The sequence below is a fragment of the Trachurus trachurus genome (assembly GCF_905171665.1).
Source record: "Trachurus trachurus genome assembly, chromosome: 15".
NCBI lineage: Eukaryota > Metazoa > Chordata > Actinopteri > Carangiformes > Carangidae > Trachurus > Trachurus trachurus.
Window position 1 is genome coordinate 28,208,146 of NC_139906.1, and position 16,576 is coordinate 28,224,721.

Consider the following 16,576-nt stretch of genomic DNA (forward strand, 5'->3'; position numbering starts at 1 on the left):
CAGCCTAAACACGAGTCTCTCCGTCACTCTGCTCTGCTGTAACCCGAGGAGAAAATTTTCCTTGTGGGATACAAGTGTTATCCAATGAGGAGAGAGAACGGCATGAAGGGCTGTGTGTGCAGCCAAGGGATGCGCGTGAATGTGGTGACGTAGCACGAGGACCAATTGATGCCTGACAAGGGCGGGGGCTGCTAACTCATGGTGCGTTCAAAGAAACTCGTACTTTGTGTTTTTCCTTCCTGTGAAGTCATACCAGTTCGATCTGGTACGAGTTCACGGGTCGGAAGTTACGAGTGGCCGTTATAGGGAACTTTCACAGACAACAGGATGGTAAAAACACGAGCTACGGGTTACCTGGAACGCTACCAAGTCGTAGTTGTGACTTGAAGCTGTAACTTACGGTTTCAAAAGCCTGCCTTGAACGCAGCATTAGCCGAAACGGCCGTGAAGCTGATATCTGCTTTAACTTGATGGCATTTCACTTAGTTCTGAGACTTAATAAGAATAGATTTGTGTTAGCTATTTGCACAAAATAATCAGAATTGACCACAAAATAATCAGAATACCAGTTGCTCATCTGTTTCCTGATGGTTTCCGTAGGTTTTATATGACAAGTGCTGACAGCTGTGGTTTATTAAAATGTCTGGTTCATCCTTCCTGTGCTTACACACATACTGAGTTTATTTTTTACTTACCCTCCAATTCATCACCTTTCAGGGTCTAATTTGTTATAGCCAGCATTTATAATTAATAATTAAATTTTTTTTTTTTAAGTATTCTTTTTTACAATTTCCATTTTTACTTGTACTGTATTTAAAGGGATATGTCAACATTTTAGCAAACTCACCTATTGCCATAATCGTGATAGTCTTAGGAGTCTCAGAACTACTTGCATTTGAAATCACTCCGCCCAGCAGTCGTGTCTGTGAGGTAGTTTCGGTGACACATTTGCCTCTAAAACAACTCTGTCTGGTAACGTTCTGTTATTATTTCCTAGTGTGGTGAATGTGCAGGTCTCAACTTGTCCACGAGAGCGTTTTGGAGTTGTTGGATTGTGTATTTGATGAGTTTGATGAGGGAAACGTGGAAAAGGATTATGGCAATAGGTGAATTTGCCAAAATGTTGGAATATCCCTTTAAGGTCACAGAAACAAAGACCACCAGCAAGGCACTATGATACTGGTACTTACTGATAACATGTTTTTGGATATAATGACGGCCACGGTGTAGATGATGAGACAGTCCCACAGGGCCAGGCGGGTCCTGGAGGCTTTGACCAGCAGCCGGGTGCCTAGCAGCAGGAAGAAGAAGCAGGCCAGCAGGTAGCCCAGTCCAAACACAGAGATCCTGGTGGCCCCCGTGATGAAGACCACCGACAGCACGAACCAGAAGAGGTGACGGAACACCAGGACTTTAACCATGTCCAGGTAACTCCTGGGAGAGAAGGGACAGATTCAACTGAGCGTTATAGGCTCCTGTACATGTTGAGTTCCTGTTCTCCATGTGTGTGGTTTTTCAGTGGGACGCGGTGTGTTTACCTGCAGTTGATGAAGCTGGGCGCAGGGTTAAAGAGTCGACCCTCCATGGGGTCGGGCTGGTCCGTGTTCTCTCCTGCCTGAACCATCCAGTCCTCAGTGAGCTCGCACTCAAACACCGTCCACTGCTGAGACGCACACATCAGCAGCGCAAAGTCCGCTGTGGACACACAACAACAAATTAAATCCTCATTCTCATTCTCATCATCATCATCTGAACTCGTTCCTGAAACTGTCTGTTTTTTGGTCACCAGCTCCGTTCGTGTATTTGCTCTAAAGAAACTTTAACATTTATTCAGTGTATCTACAATAAAGAGCAGTGCAGTTGGTCTCAAACTGTAGCAGCACTCTTAAGTAAAGCTGGCTTGTAAAAGAAAGGCTGAGTGATAAGGATTAATTACATCATTAATCACATGTTCAGTTCATCTTAATGTATATTATTACATATTGACTGTGCACTTTAAACACTGACCTATGAGGTTTTTGGAGTTGGGCACAGTGAAGAAGTCAGGCAGATAGATCCATTTAATGAGAGCTGAGTTCATCAACACCGGAGTGTTCCATCGCCAGGGGTAGTCTGCAGGACAAGACACACAGTTAACCCTCAGCAGAGTGCTATTGGAGGTGATGCAGGGCAATTCTTAAAGTTTGTTTTACATATAATTCACTGTATGTGAAATAATTCAGCCAAAGCACTGGGTCTGGCTATCACCTGAACAATGAGCAGACAGGAAGAGGAAGTGAAGTGTAAATATAAAAACCAAGAGGACAAAAAAGCGCAACATTAAGCAATCACTGGAGGAATAAATCAATAAACAAAACAAATAAATAAATAAATAATTTCAGAGGAAAGGAAAAGTTCCTACTCTGACCACTCCTCTGCTGAGATATTCAGGGAGCGACCTCATCTGGTCACTTTTACTCAACACTGTGTAAGGGATGATGATGTTATTTCCATCCATCCATCAACTGTCTGTGCCTCTTATCCATGCAGGGTCACAGGGGGGAGGGCGAGGGTAGGGTTCACCCTGGACAGAGCCCCCAGTGCTCACACACTCACATTCACACCTACGGGCAATTTAGAGTCTCCATCCATCAATTGATTAATCAAATCAAATCAAATATTATTTGTATAGCACTTTTCATACAGTAATTGTAAATCAAAGTGCTTTACACATACAGAGACAAACAGAGAACTGAGATACATAACACCGCCACCCACCGCCACATCATCCCACAGTGCTTTCCTGACAGGGAGCTGTTAAAACCAGAGCAAACTGAGGAAACACTAGTATGAATGAGAGTATAAATATATACATGAATAAATACAGCTGCAAACAAACAAAAAAGTAAAATGGAATACAATAAATAAAATGCAATAAATAAAAAAAATAATAAAATAACATTCAGCTACAGTAAAAGCTAGACTAAAAGGATTTTGAGCTTTTAAAAGTATGTACAGTGGGACTCACCATTATGTTTTAGTTCTGACTTGTGAAAAATCTGATAAATACGAGGGAGCAAGACCGATTAGAGTTTTATAAACCAGTAAAAGAACCTTCAAATTGATTCTAAAACTAACAGGCAGCCAATGCAGACACTTTAAAATAGGTGTGATGTGTTTTTGGACTGTGGGATGAAGCTGGAGAACCAGGAGAGACTCCATACAGACCACCATGCCGCCATACTTCCATTCATTCATTTATTAATACTTATGAATTCCTTAGTTATCAAGTTACCTTGTTTTGTTTCTCTTCCATGACCTCTTGGCTTTTATTCTGAAATTTTTTTTTTACACTTCACATCCTTGTCCTGTCTGTCCTTCAATCTACTGCTTCAGTCACTCCAGGAAACTATTAACTACGGCCCCTGACTTCCAGTTATGATACAAGCAGCATCATACTAAACTACAGTGACTAAATACTGTAGTTGTGTAATCTTGTCATCTAATGAACCAACCCCCCCATCAGGACTCACCTATACAGAGAGCCGGTGGTATGCCAACACACAGCAGGTACTGGTAGATCATGAAGATGGACAGGAAGAGACAATACTTGGGCCAGATCTGGGCCATGGCCGCTCGCCGGCGTTTCACCAAGATGGCTACCAACCAACAGCCGTGGATTATCACCAAGAAGTTCATTCGCTGGCCAATCACATTCACCGTCATCAGGAAACAGATCTACATGGAAATAGAAAAAAAGTGTTTTTACAATGGAAATCTATATAAACTTTGCACTAAAAGTTGTTACAATAAAAATCTTATTATTGTTTGCCTCCTTTAATTAAAGGGATGTTTCTGACCTCCAATCCAAACTTGTAGAAGGCGTAGTTGAGCAGGTACTTGAGGCAGAAGAGGAGGCCCTTGTCCAGAGTGTCCCTGGTGGCGCCGGGGAACAGGACTGGGATGGCGGGGGGAGATCTCTGGATCTGACGGTAGTGGTGAGCCTGGTGACGGTACACTGTCGCCTCAAACACCAACAACATCAGCACTATTAAATGGTTCTGCAAAAAAAACAAAAAAAACATTCAGGAGTGATAGCAGGTTAGTGAACAGCAGGCAACACACACAGGAAAAGAAAGGTTTGACGGTACACACAGGTTTGGTTTTACTTTAAAGGGATAGTTCACCCAAAATTGAAGTTTCACTCATTATCTACTCCCCCTCATGTGGACTAAGGGCTGGGAGAAGTTTCAGAGTCCTCCGTGGCTTCTCTGAGTTACAGGGGGTCTCGGCGTAGCAGTGCATGTCCATATTAATGGTTGCAAATGGATACCAACTGTCTTCGTAACAAAAAGACAAACCAAAAAACATCCAAATACCTCCATGCTGCTCGTATGTAATGTCCGTCTTGTATTGAAGCCCCGAAATGCGAAATTGTCCCTATATTTCAAGCTTGTTTTGTAGTGGAAGCTTCTCGAAGCTCCTCTTCCTGATTCGTCAAATTTGGACGAACTAGGAAGAGGACTGACCCTGGTTCGTCCAAATTTGACGAACCGGGAAGAGGAGCTTCCGCTACAAACAAGCTTGAAACATAGACTTATTTAATTTTTTTCGGGACAATTTCGCATTTCGGGGCTTCAATACAAGACGGACATTACATACGAGCAGCATGGAGGTATTTGGATGTTTTTTGGTGTGTCTTTTTGTTACGAAGACAGTTGGTATCCATTTGCAACAGTTATATGGACATGCACTGCTACGCCGAGACCCCCTGTAACTCAGAGAAGCCACGGAGGACTCTGAAACTTCTCCCAGCCCTTAGTCGACATGAGGGTGAGTAGATAATGAGTTTCAATTTTGGGTGAACTATCCCTTTAATCTGGGTGTGTAGCGCTTAATACAACTACATCCAAATTTTACAGCCACATGTTTCCTCTACCATTACAAAACAAACTGTATATTGAACACACCTTGCTGTATCCCAGGACAGTGGCATCTTTCCTGATCCCAAACCAGTTGGCTGGATCCACTGGCCCCTCATACATAGAGGAGTTCGTTATCTCATCTGGTAACAGGTTGGTTTGATTGGCAAATGGCTGTGAGGGCGGAAAGAAGGAAATATACAAATTCATTACAGAGATAATTTACTTTTTTTTTAATCATTCTTCCTCACAAAAGAGGTGGATTTATTCCACTGGCTGTCCCAGCTGATCCATCCATCCACAAATATTCACTGCAGCACCACATGTGAATTAATCCACCACTGAACAGAAGACCCAGATAAATGATTTTACCAATATACTGTATGTTACTGAAGTGCATAAAAAAATCCACTTTTATTCCATCAGGTTACACCTGTTTTTCTACATTAAGTCAGCTTCTGGATTCATTTTATACATTCTTTTTACTTGTTGTTTAACCTTCCTATTGTGTAAGTCACCACTGACCCGTTTTCAGGTTTTAAATGCATAAGTAGCCTACCTACCACATAAATTTATTTATAGCATCAAGGCTTTTTGACTTTGTCAGGCATCTCTATTTAAACAAAATAAAAATAGAGAAAACATTTTCACAAAATTCTAAAATGCTCTAGTTAAAATTATGACATTTGTGTTTTTAGGGTTGAATTCGACCTGGTTATAACGATAAGAACAATAATGAAAGTTAAAACTGAAATCATAAGTGCAAAACCAACCTTTTCGTGGAAAAAAGAAGCCTAACAATGTAACCAAGAGATGAGAAACAAATGGGATGATAAATAATTGTTTTTAGTTTGTTTTACAGCTGATTTAAGAGTCGGGTCAAAACTGACCCGAACACCATAGATGGAAGCAGAAAGCTGACAAGAGGAAGGTTACATTAGAGCTGAGGGGCATACATATTATTGTGCAGCTGAGAAAATGAATTTCCTTCGGGATAAATAAAGTATTTATCTATCTATCTATCTGACAAAAAAAGGCCTAGGGGTCCACACCAAAAAATATTAAATGGATAAGGAAGCCTAACAATAACCAAGAGAAGAAAAACTAATTGGATGAAAAAAAAAGTTTTTAGTGTATTTTACAGCTGATTTAAAACACGGGTCAAAACTGACTCTAACAGCATAGATGGTAGCAGACAGCTAACACAAGACGAAGGTTAACCTCCTCATGGTCTTATAACTGTCGTTGTGAGGGCAGCAGGCAGCTTTTAACTTTAATGCAATGGAACAGTCACAGAAGCTGAGTGTTGAAATTAAAAAAACTCAAAATCAGTCTGTTTTTTTTCTTATCTTGTAATGTCATTAGATATTCTTAAATTTGATTTATTGTATCTCAGTGTCAGGTTTTTTTTTTTATTATTTGTCCTATTTGTCGGTTTTTGACAGCCCATCAGGAAGTCTTGGAAGCTCTTGTGTGAAAAGTGATACACAGATACTGTTGGTGCAGTCAGTGTGTGTTGCTGCTTGTCTCACCGGGCTACACTTCTTGGAGTACTGCGCGGGGTTGACGACACTGAGCTGGTACAGCATCTTACACACGATGATGACGCACACCCAGACGGTAGACAGACAGGAGGCCATGGGCCTGAAGCGGCCGTACGGCATCGCCAGAGACCACAAGATCACCAGGACCAGGTTCATCACCGACGGCTACACACAGGAGAGAGTGTTCAATATCAATATTCAGATCAGAGTGTATATATGTCAGGTATCCACAAGTTTCCAAACGTCATCTATGGTGAAGCCGGTTTTGCATTTCCGTTGGAATTTTATGTTTACGTTTCCATGGTTTTCATAGTCGTCATCGTCGTTGTCATAGCTGTGGCAAAAGCATGGATCTATTAACCCTATCTTTTAACACGGATGTCAATTTGTGTGATATCCATTGTTAAAAGCTGGTGTGATGATCCATGCGTTTTACAGATTTTCATAAAAAATTAAAAAAATCCATGCATTTACCGCAACTACTGAAACCATGGAAACGTAAACATAAAATTCCACCGGAAGAGGAAAACCGGCTTATGTTTTTGACATTTGGAAAAAGGTGGATAGATAATAATAATGGCTTGAAGCCATTTAGTAAACCATAAAAAAAAGCATATTTCAGCAAAAAAAAAGTCTAATAAGTATGAATCATAGAAATCCTGAGCTCTTTTGTCTAAGTTGTCCTGTCAATTCTTGTAATTGTAAATTGTCTTCTATGTCCCTCTATATTCATATTTTTCCCTACCTGTCCTGTAACCATAGCACCTAATAAAAAAAAATAAAGATAAATCATGAGCTCTACCTTGTAAATAAAAATTGTGTGATTAAATATATCTTTCTTATGCCAGAAATTTTTGGCCATCTTAAAATGTTGAGATTTCTAGCGGCTAATGGAGTTTTACATTCCACTTCTTATGCCTGAAAGATTATTGCAGCTCAATCTGCTTTGTTTGCACTGTACACTTTTTGTAAGTAGTATTTTGTTTTTATGTTTCCTTTGTCTCTTTCACACACACACAGCACCCACTCACACTGCCTTTACCTCTTCCAGTGCAACCCAGACAGAGAAGAGGGCCACCATCTTGAGGATGTGGAGCTCCAGAAGCATCCAGAGGAAGACTTGGACCTTGGTGAGGATGTCAGAGAATCTCCTGGACAGGACCAGTAACCTGTCCATCACCAGACCCCACTTACTGGGCACTAGCTCCACTTCACAGAGGACAGGGAGAGGACAGATGGACACACAGAGGACAGGAGCAACACAGACGTCAGCTCAGATCAGTCTTTTGAGAAACTTTTGGGCTCTTGAATGACATAAAAATATACAAATCCACTAATAGTCAGATGAGAAGAAAACTCCTACATGTTTTCAGAACAAGCTCTTATTGTTATTTATATTTTTTCCCACCACAAACTTCACATTACACTAGAATATACACAATAATAATGTTGTGTTTTTTTTTTCTACCTTCTTCGTCTTCAGATTCCTCATCTGTGTTGGTCACCAGGTCTTCATCCTCCTCATCTTCGTCTTCCCCGCCCTCATTATGAGATACAGTCTTAGTTCTTCCACTGTTCTTCTTCCTGCAGACAGATTAATGATGGAAAACACAGTGGTTAAAAAGCAGCGGTTCAACATAAATATTCACTTGTGGCTGAAAGCAGAGATGTAGTGACCACAGGTCGGTCTCATGAGACTTGGGCCACAATGAGGTAAAAACAGAGGTCTCAAATTATCAGAGAAAGTCTTATTATTTCATGAGAAAAAGTCATAATACTATAAACATTTAAATTGTAACATTTAAAGAGAGAAAAACATCATTTTTAGGAATATTATCAGAGACCAGTAAACCATGTATAAGGACTGTCAGACAATAAAATAGACTCAGTTTTCTCAATGACCTAATGAAGATGATGATGCTAATGAGCCAAAAGATGAGGAATCACCTTTAATTTGACACATCAAGTCAAACTTTACAGGCAGCTGATTTTAAAGCTTGATATTTGATGATATTTCTCCTGATCATCTAAAATTACTACTTCTTAGTAATCTCTTTCTTATTACTACATTCTCAAAATTCCTTCAAGATTAAATTTTCTTTCTCGTGGTCTGTTATACAGTCTACTGTATCACTCAGGAAATGAACTGTGATTTATGTTTTATTGTTGGGAGCATTTTAAATGAGACTGAACCATTCTCTTCACTTTCAGATTTTTCATAGATGACAGGCTTCATGTTCCTTCAAGTGGAATCAATAACATTTTCCAAAGTTCAAATATCAAGTTGAATGGGCGATATCATACTGTATATCAGTGGTCTCTACATTCTGACACACATCATAATAGTATTTATACCATCAAAAGCCCCCAGGGCACAGACACTAGTCTGCAGCGCTGCATTAATCTGATTAGATTTTATCATTATCACTCTATGTTCTAGCATGTTTTCACTTGATGTAGTTATATACGTATTTATTTCTCCTACTCCTTTTATTTGTGTTATTTACCTTAATTTGTCCCAGCTTTAATTATTCTCTTTTACACCTCATTTTTTAAGACTCCAGTGTTTCCCCATAACTGATCACAGTGAAGACAGCGTTTCCTGAGTTCAGTACAGCCCCTGCTTTTAAATATTCCATGTTTACTTTCCTGCTGTGTTAGGGTGTTGGGTGGTATGGTGGGTGGGAGGGATAGGGTGTTTGTACTATGGAAAGTACTTTGTGTTGCATTTTATCTGTTAGGATCAGTATCTCTATGTGTAATGTACAGGTTAAGAGGTGAAACACTAGTGAACCAGCTGAAGACACAGACGGGTTCCCGACTGTGTGACTGTTCAAACCACCTTGAAAATATCAGGGCTCCCACTCTTTTCTTGAAATCATTTTCCAGGACATTTACAGTTGCTACGGTATGACAGACATGTTATTACACCATACACTAATAGATATAATATAAATACTAATACTAAATTCATGCTTTAGAGAAATGTTCTTTTTGACAGTTGTCCCTTATTTTATACATATTTGTTTCTATGTTTATTCCTCTCTCAGCCCCAGAACTCTGATTAAAAGATGTGCAGTCTATTGCTCGAACTGAAAATGAAATAATCTCTTACATGGTTAGAAATTATGACAAATTTATCATAGAACAACGTAACCATGTTGTTTTTGTTTTTAAACCACGTCCACTACAGCTCTCTGCTGCTCCTCTATCTGTCACTCAGCAGAGGAGAAAACCCTCCTGCTCGCCGTCCAATACTGGAAACACTCATCAACTTAAAGTCGGCTGTTTTCTCGCTACGCACAAAAGAAAACCTTAGCGGGGTCTGAAAACGTCAAATAAAGCTCTGGTAGCGACTCCAGCTTTTATGGGACATTTTACTTTACCAAATTTTCCATGGTCAACTTTCCAGGTTTTCCAGGATGAATGGGATTCGGGAACCCTGAAATATGATTCTGTTAACATAAACAAGATGTTGCACTTTATCTGGAGCAGCTCCTACAGTTTCTGCTCATTGCAAACTTCACTCTGTATGTGACGGCCACCAGAGGTCACTGTCATCTGTCAGATGTAAATGTTCCATTAAAGAAATGGCTTGTGGGTAAAGCCGGTAGTTCTTGTACTTTATCCTAAGTGAAACTAGGTGAGAGCAGCTGAGTGCCAGGCTCTGGTCTTCTTTTCTCCTGACTGAGTGAAATCACCTGAACCAGCTGAGCAGCAGCTGAAACACTGGAACCTCCTTTATGAAAGGAGACAATGCTGTCCCACAATTCTCTGCTACCACAACAGCTTGTAACACAATCCAATCTTAAATTACAATATAATAAATTAAAAGAATTGTATTTGGTAATTGTTTTATCAAATGTTTATATCCATTAATTCAAATTTTGCCGCTCTAAGCATTTATTCATGGTTTTGTAAAAATGAGACCAAACTTTTTTAACCCATAAAATAAGAAGGATGCAAAAACTGTGGAATTCTTTCTTAATTTTTGTCATTATTATTGTTTTGTATGTATTAATGGCAGCTTTTTATTCTGTCTGTATTTATAACTCCCTGTTATATGTGACATCAATTTTCAGTGAAGATGTTGGAGGAAAAAAAAATTGATTTATTCTCTTGAAATCCAGTTAATAGTCAACATGAAGAGCAAGAATGTTATATCTTATCTTTATTATTTTAATAATCCTGTATTTTATGTTTAAAGGAGGATTTGTATTCTATATACTATGAATAAAGTTATTCAAAAAGAAACCCTGGTGTAACATTGTGTCAGATTCTTTTCCTTATGAACTCTCCTTCACATCTGTACTTGACTTTATGATGTTTTCCATCGAAGCTGAGGACAAAAGGTCAGAGAGGAGTAGGAGCAGTTACCAAAGACTTCTCTCACTTCTCCCCTCTAGCTCCTGTCATATGAAACAGGAAAAGATCTGATGTGACATGGGCAGTGGGTGTGTACATACTTGTGTATAGGTGTGACATGTTCCAGGTTAGTGATTCTCATGAAGGGCTTGTGGAAGTAGTGCAGCTGCAGAATACAGGCCAGCAGGAAGAAGCCGGGGATCAGAATACTGCTGAAGAGTTCGGACAGAGCGAATGTCTCCAGACCGATGGCTGCCAGCCTGAGGACCACAGGGGAGCATCGTTATTGTCTTATTTCTGAATTAACAAGTTTAATTACAGGACCCGGGGAGAGAAACAGGATTAAACAAGAGCCGACAGTTTATTTATGCAGAGACTATGAGCAGTTAAAACACACCTTCAGTTGAACACTTTCAAAATCTCTCCTCACAATTAGGTCTCATCATCCTCTCCCTTTTATTAGCTCTTTATATGTCCTATACATTTTACTCACCTTGACATCTAATTACAGATGAATTGCTAATTCCCATTTTCCCTATTGTGATTTAGCTTAAACAATATATGTTTCTTCTTTATCTTTGTGTATATGTGTATACAGGTGTGTATGAAGTGGGCAATGTATGTACGTATATAATCTTAAACCCTATTCGAACAGGATTAGTATTACCTGGGGACCTCTGGTGATTTGTAAATTACCCCCCCCGCGTCTGTGTTTCTTGCGGTGCATTCGCACGGCATAAGTGAAGTCTGTATTTTACTCGAATTTACTGACATTAAGGCTCCGATATGACGTCAAAGCTGTGCACGTCGTAACATCCGCTGCTGTCACATCCATGTGCGAAGCAAATGTAAATAAAATGTCAAAGCAGCAACGTGACTTCGCAACAGTGCAGTTGTTGTTGCAATAACGGGCCGTCGTGGCATTTGTATTAAGCCTGTTGCACGTCATCCATCTCAATATCCTCCTAAATTTCGCTCTTTTTATGGATCTGAGCTGTTTATTCAAATGGGTCTCCAGCACCGATACGAGCCCGTGTTTGCACCTAAAACGCCTTCGAAAATGCTGCTCATAATTTCCACTGCAGCCTCCATGTTTCAACCCGTACAGTAGGGTTTCAAAGAACAAAAAATGCCCCTCAATTACTGAGATGCAGATTCGCACGGGACTAGTTTTACCACGGGACGTGGGTCTTTGGTGAAATATAGTAGGTCATTTGTGGGGGAATTTTTACTTTACAAATTACTGACATGGCGCATTCGCACGGGATTAAGATCACAGACGTCCTCCGCAATTATTACAAATTACCAGAGGTCCCCAGGTAATACTAATCCCGTGCGAATAGGGCTTTAGTCTACGGGGTGTAGGGGCTTCAGAGAATGAACGTTTATATTGTGCTTCTAACATAGACATTGTACACAAATGAGTAGTTGTATTACTGTATGTTGATATGTTTAGCCAATGTAAAAAATATCTCAGATGTAATGACCATACCGAACTGAAATAAAAAAGATGAGAATGTAAAACACTCTTTCAGGCAGTAATGTTTAAATATGCGATACAATCAAAATCATCCAAATTTGATAAATAAATCACAAGCTCTAAATGACTACTCTGAAGGTTGGAGCTGAGAGAGAGGGAATGAGGTGGGTGGAGGACAATCAAGCTTTGGTCAAAGAGACACATACTGTTCTTCTGTGAAACCAGTGAAGTTTCTCCAGTAGCGTGGGAAGTCTTCAAACTGGTAGGTGTAGATGGCGATGAGCACCAGCATGGTGTAGGCCACAACCAGCCACCAGAACAGCTTCAACAGACGCCTCCATAGAGAATAATACACCTGGAAGATGAGAGGAAGGTGGTCAGTTCACTGCTCCTCCTCCTCCTCTGGGTTCATTAGTGATGGCTACATGGAAATATGAACTAACTTCCTGTTACTAATGTTTTAATGTGTTCAGTAAAGGTTTACTGCTAGCTGGCTGACAGCATTTCTCTAGATCACAGCAATGCTAGCGTGGGATAATTGTTGTGGTTGTGGCTGTGGTTAGATGTTTTCCTGCTGCCTCTGTTGTTCACAGGGTGAATTCAGAGCTGACTCTGTGTTTCTGTGCTTTGTTGTCTGTTTTCTTCTGTGGACTTTTACTTTTCTATCTGTTCTTAGTGCTTACTGAGCTGATATTCCCTCTATAAGCCTCTCCAGGTGGAGTGGACACACTGAGTTCCCAACATACATGCTGGTGGTTATGTGGAGAGAGAGAAGTAGGCTACCATAGTGTAACCATACACTCATCTTCTGGGAGTGTCATAAATTTGACACATTCTGAGAAAGTGAACATAACATAGTGGAAAACATTCTGGGATATGTAATACCACCCAGGGAATGTAAAGGTATGTACCTTGGATGTCCCGACAAAGATAGGTATTTAACCAGAATATTATTGGTCACATGAAAAAAGGCAACAATATGACTGAACCACTCATTTTAAAGGGATATTAGCATTTTTTTAAAGTGGGGTTGTATTATCTACAAATAGCCCCTAAGTACTTTAATTGCAGTAGAAGACTCTCTGCACTCCTCCCGTTAAATTTTTTCCAGCCCTTCAAAGTGCAGGAAAAATGCAGTTTTTATTTGGACCTAACCAACTCACATATCCCTCCGCCCAGGGTTAGCGCCCGCCGATCAGCAGTTGGTTAGGTCCAAATAAAAACTGTGTTTTTCCTGCACTTTGAAGGGCTGGAAAAAATTATATTATAGCGGACAATGGAACTGTGTTTTTTTTTTCCAGGTAAAACCTCTTTTAGGCTGCGAAAATAGGCCGTTTCTTTGGGTCTGTTCACAACACTGTATGTTATAAATCTCTGGGCAGGGCTATGGGCTGGCGTTGCTAACGGGAGGAGTGCAGAGAGGGCTATTTGTAGATCATACAACCCCACTTTAAAAAAAATGCTACTATCCCTTTAACTCAGTGGCTAGAAGTCTTTATTTACGTACTCTATACTTTATAATTGATGCCTGTAATCATGACCGTTATGCTTTGTTTTTTGGTTTCTGTTCAACACATCTGTCCTAATTTTTAATTCAATTCTGGGTCTGCGATGGCATACACAATTCAATACTGTATGTATGTATCTCACCTGCACAATGTGCTTGCTGTATTTTAGTTATTTTTTCTTGCTTGTTTATACCATTGTGCAAATAAATAATGTGAAAAAAAATTAATCAGTTGGCCTTCTGTGTCACTTTCACTGAGCTCTGTAACACCTTGCTGACTGAAACATAAAGTGAGGGGGAGCTGTGGTGTCTCTGATGACTGCTTGTGGGTCTGTTCCCACCTGGTAGAGACAGAGGCAGAGCAGGAACAGCAGCATGTAGATGATCTTGTATCCGACAAGCTTTCCAGCAAAGGAGACCATGATGAACATCCCTCCGCACACATAGATCCAGTATTTGGCGTAGCAGCTCATCACCATGCCTCCGAGAACCTTCAGCACCGACTCGTTGGCAGCTGCCTCTGCTGGACAGGAGAAACAGTCAGAGAGGTTAAAGCTCAGAGAGAACAGCTGTCAGGGAAACTGTGTGTTCTGTGAATTGTAAATGCAAACTTTTAAAGGGAGAGTTGTCACTTTTCTCTGTCATTGAATGGCTGGTGCAGAGATAAGTGTGTGTGACTTAAAGGGATAGTTCAACATTTTGGCAAATTGGCCAATTGCCATAATCCCTATAGTCATAGCAGTCGGTTCGCTCAGAGCTACGCTACAGAGGCTCATGGGATTTCTTGGTTTCCCTCATCAAACTCATCAAATACACAATCCAACAACTCCAAAAGTTGTGACCTGCACATTCACCACGCTATGAGATAATAACAGAACGTTACGAGACAGAGTTGTTTTCAAGGCAAATTCATGCAAAACAGCTGATGCGCGTTCCTATTGGGGGTAGCTTTTTGGCAGCAGTCTCTGCATTTACCTCGAAAACAACTCTGTCTGGTAACATTCTGTTATTAGTTCATAGCGTGGTGAATGTGCAGGTCACAACTTGTCCACCAGAGCGTTTTGGAGTTGTTGGATTGTGAATTTGATGAGTTTGATGAGGGAAACCAAGAAATTCCATTAGCCTCTGTAGTGTAGCTCTGAGCACCTCGCAGCTCTGCTCCGCCGCTCTAAAAATAGCTTGCACCGACAATTAAAGATAACGAACCTACTCCTAAAACTATAGGGATTATGGCAATGGGCCAAATTGTTTGTTGAACTATCCCTTTACAGTAGGTCTGAGCTGAACTCATACTACTTCTAGGCGAGAAGTACAACTTACAAATCATCTCTTCAACCTCAGCAGACATTCATATACAGATCATGTGATGTGATGTGATGAAATTCACTGCACAGACAAAAAGAGCCAGAGACTCTCTGACCTCAACTCCTTCTGGTACCGTTCCCTGCCCCATCCACTGTGTGTACTGTACATGTTTGCGCGTGCATGCGTGTGTGTGTGTGTGTGTGTGTGTGTGTGTGTGTGTGTGTGTGTGTGCGCATGTGAAAAAAGATGTCCGACCTCCTGTAGTGACTTCCTGCAGTGGTACGGCCATTTTCCTCTTCATGGTAAAGTTCTCCTTCACTGATTGACGTACCAACAGCCAGAAAGTTAAAGTGAACAGAATCTGGAGAGAGAGAGAGAGAGAGAGAGAGAGAGAGAGAGAGAGAGAGAGAGAGAGAGAGAGAGAGAGAGAGAGAGAGAGAGAGAGAGAGAGAGAGTAAGAGGTTGGTAATAAAAAAGCAACAAGGTGGAAAACCCCACAGAGCAAGAGAAAGCTGAGGAAACCGTTTCTAACTGGCAAAATAACCAGAGCATATGAACCACTGCCTGCTGCTCAACTTAAAAACTCATTAATATCAATTACAAATACATCAATGAATACATATTAAGTATAAACCAACAAAGGCAGCACAACAAATATACTTTTTTATAATAATAATATACTCTTAATGTGAGATAATGGAATATTCATGGTTTGTGCAGGAGAAAAGGAAATGCGTTGGACTTGGCTGTGACACTTCATGTATTTATATCCTGTCAACAAGATAGATGCCTCACAGAGCAGTGTGGAGAGATGGGCCCTTCTACTTGTAGATCTGGTTTGGATCACTCAACTTATGGACACAATCCAGCTTCCAACAGCCACTTTCCAAAGCCAATAGTCAGCGATGACGGATTATATTTAATAATCAGTGTCAAACAGAACGAGGCCATGGGTTTAATATGAATACCTGCCATCTATGCTCTTAACGTACCATAGCTCCCAGTCTCAGACAGGGGTACTGAGCCCTGTCCAGGCCCAGCTGTCGGAGGCTCATGGTTCCCACCGTGGTGGGCAGCTCAGGCTGCAGCTCCATGGCCCAGACGTACTGCAGGCAGCACAGAGCCAGGCCGTAGAGCAGGATGAACGGAGAGCACAGAGTGGCGGCGTGCCGTCTGCAAGAAGAGACATGGAGCTGATGAGTACACAACGTATCGGTGTGTCACCTAGGAAATCTACACAGCAGGTGTTCACCGTACCTGGCCCGCAGCATCCAGATGAGACAAGCCCACAGCAAGAGGACAAAGGTCAGCCAGCTGTGGTATGTGATGCTCCACACCTGGACAACATGGGAGCAGTACATAAGGATGGGAACAACTTTTTTATGTTATTATATGGTATATTAAAGGAGAATTCCGGTCATTTTTGACCCCTAAATCGTTGTCCTGATGGTCACCCAGTGTTGGGGGGAGCAAA

General features: G+C 40.8%; 1 protein-coding gene across 1 annotated transcript in view; it reads right to left on the minus strand.

The window, feature by feature from the left end:
* Positions 1 to 16,576, minus strand: part of piezo1 (piezo type mechanosensitive ion channel component 1 (Er blood group)) — a 108,638-nt gene that overhangs the window by 31,986 nt on the left and 60,076 nt on the right. The window contains exons 11-25 of the mRNA XM_083987995.1: positions 16,360 to 16,439; positions 16,095 to 16,275; positions 15,358 to 15,463; positions 14,139 to 14,320; positions 12,497 to 12,645; positions 10,912 to 11,070; positions 7,914 to 8,029; positions 7,488 to 7,654; positions 6,434 to 6,610; positions 4,950 to 5,075; positions 3,840 to 4,040; positions 3,513 to 3,717; positions 2,008 to 2,112; positions 1,539 to 1,695; positions 1,191 to 1,434 (exon numbers count right to left, since the gene is read on the minus strand). Coding sequence (XP_083844121.1) covers positions 1,191 to 1,434; positions 1,539 to 1,695; positions 2,008 to 2,112; positions 3,513 to 3,717; positions 3,840 to 4,040; positions 4,950 to 5,075; positions 6,434 to 6,610; positions 7,488 to 7,654; positions 7,914 to 8,029; positions 10,912 to 11,070; positions 12,497 to 12,645; positions 14,139 to 14,320; positions 15,358 to 15,463; positions 16,095 to 16,275; positions 16,360 to 16,439 — 2,355 coding nt within the window. The remainder of the gene's footprint in view (positions 1 to 1,190; positions 1,435 to 1,538; positions 1,696 to 2,007; positions 2,113 to 3,512; positions 3,718 to 3,839; positions 4,041 to 4,949; positions 5,076 to 6,433; positions 6,611 to 7,487; positions 7,655 to 7,913; positions 8,030 to 10,911; positions 11,071 to 12,496; positions 12,646 to 14,138; positions 14,321 to 15,357; positions 15,464 to 16,094; positions 16,276 to 16,359; positions 16,440 to 16,576) is intronic.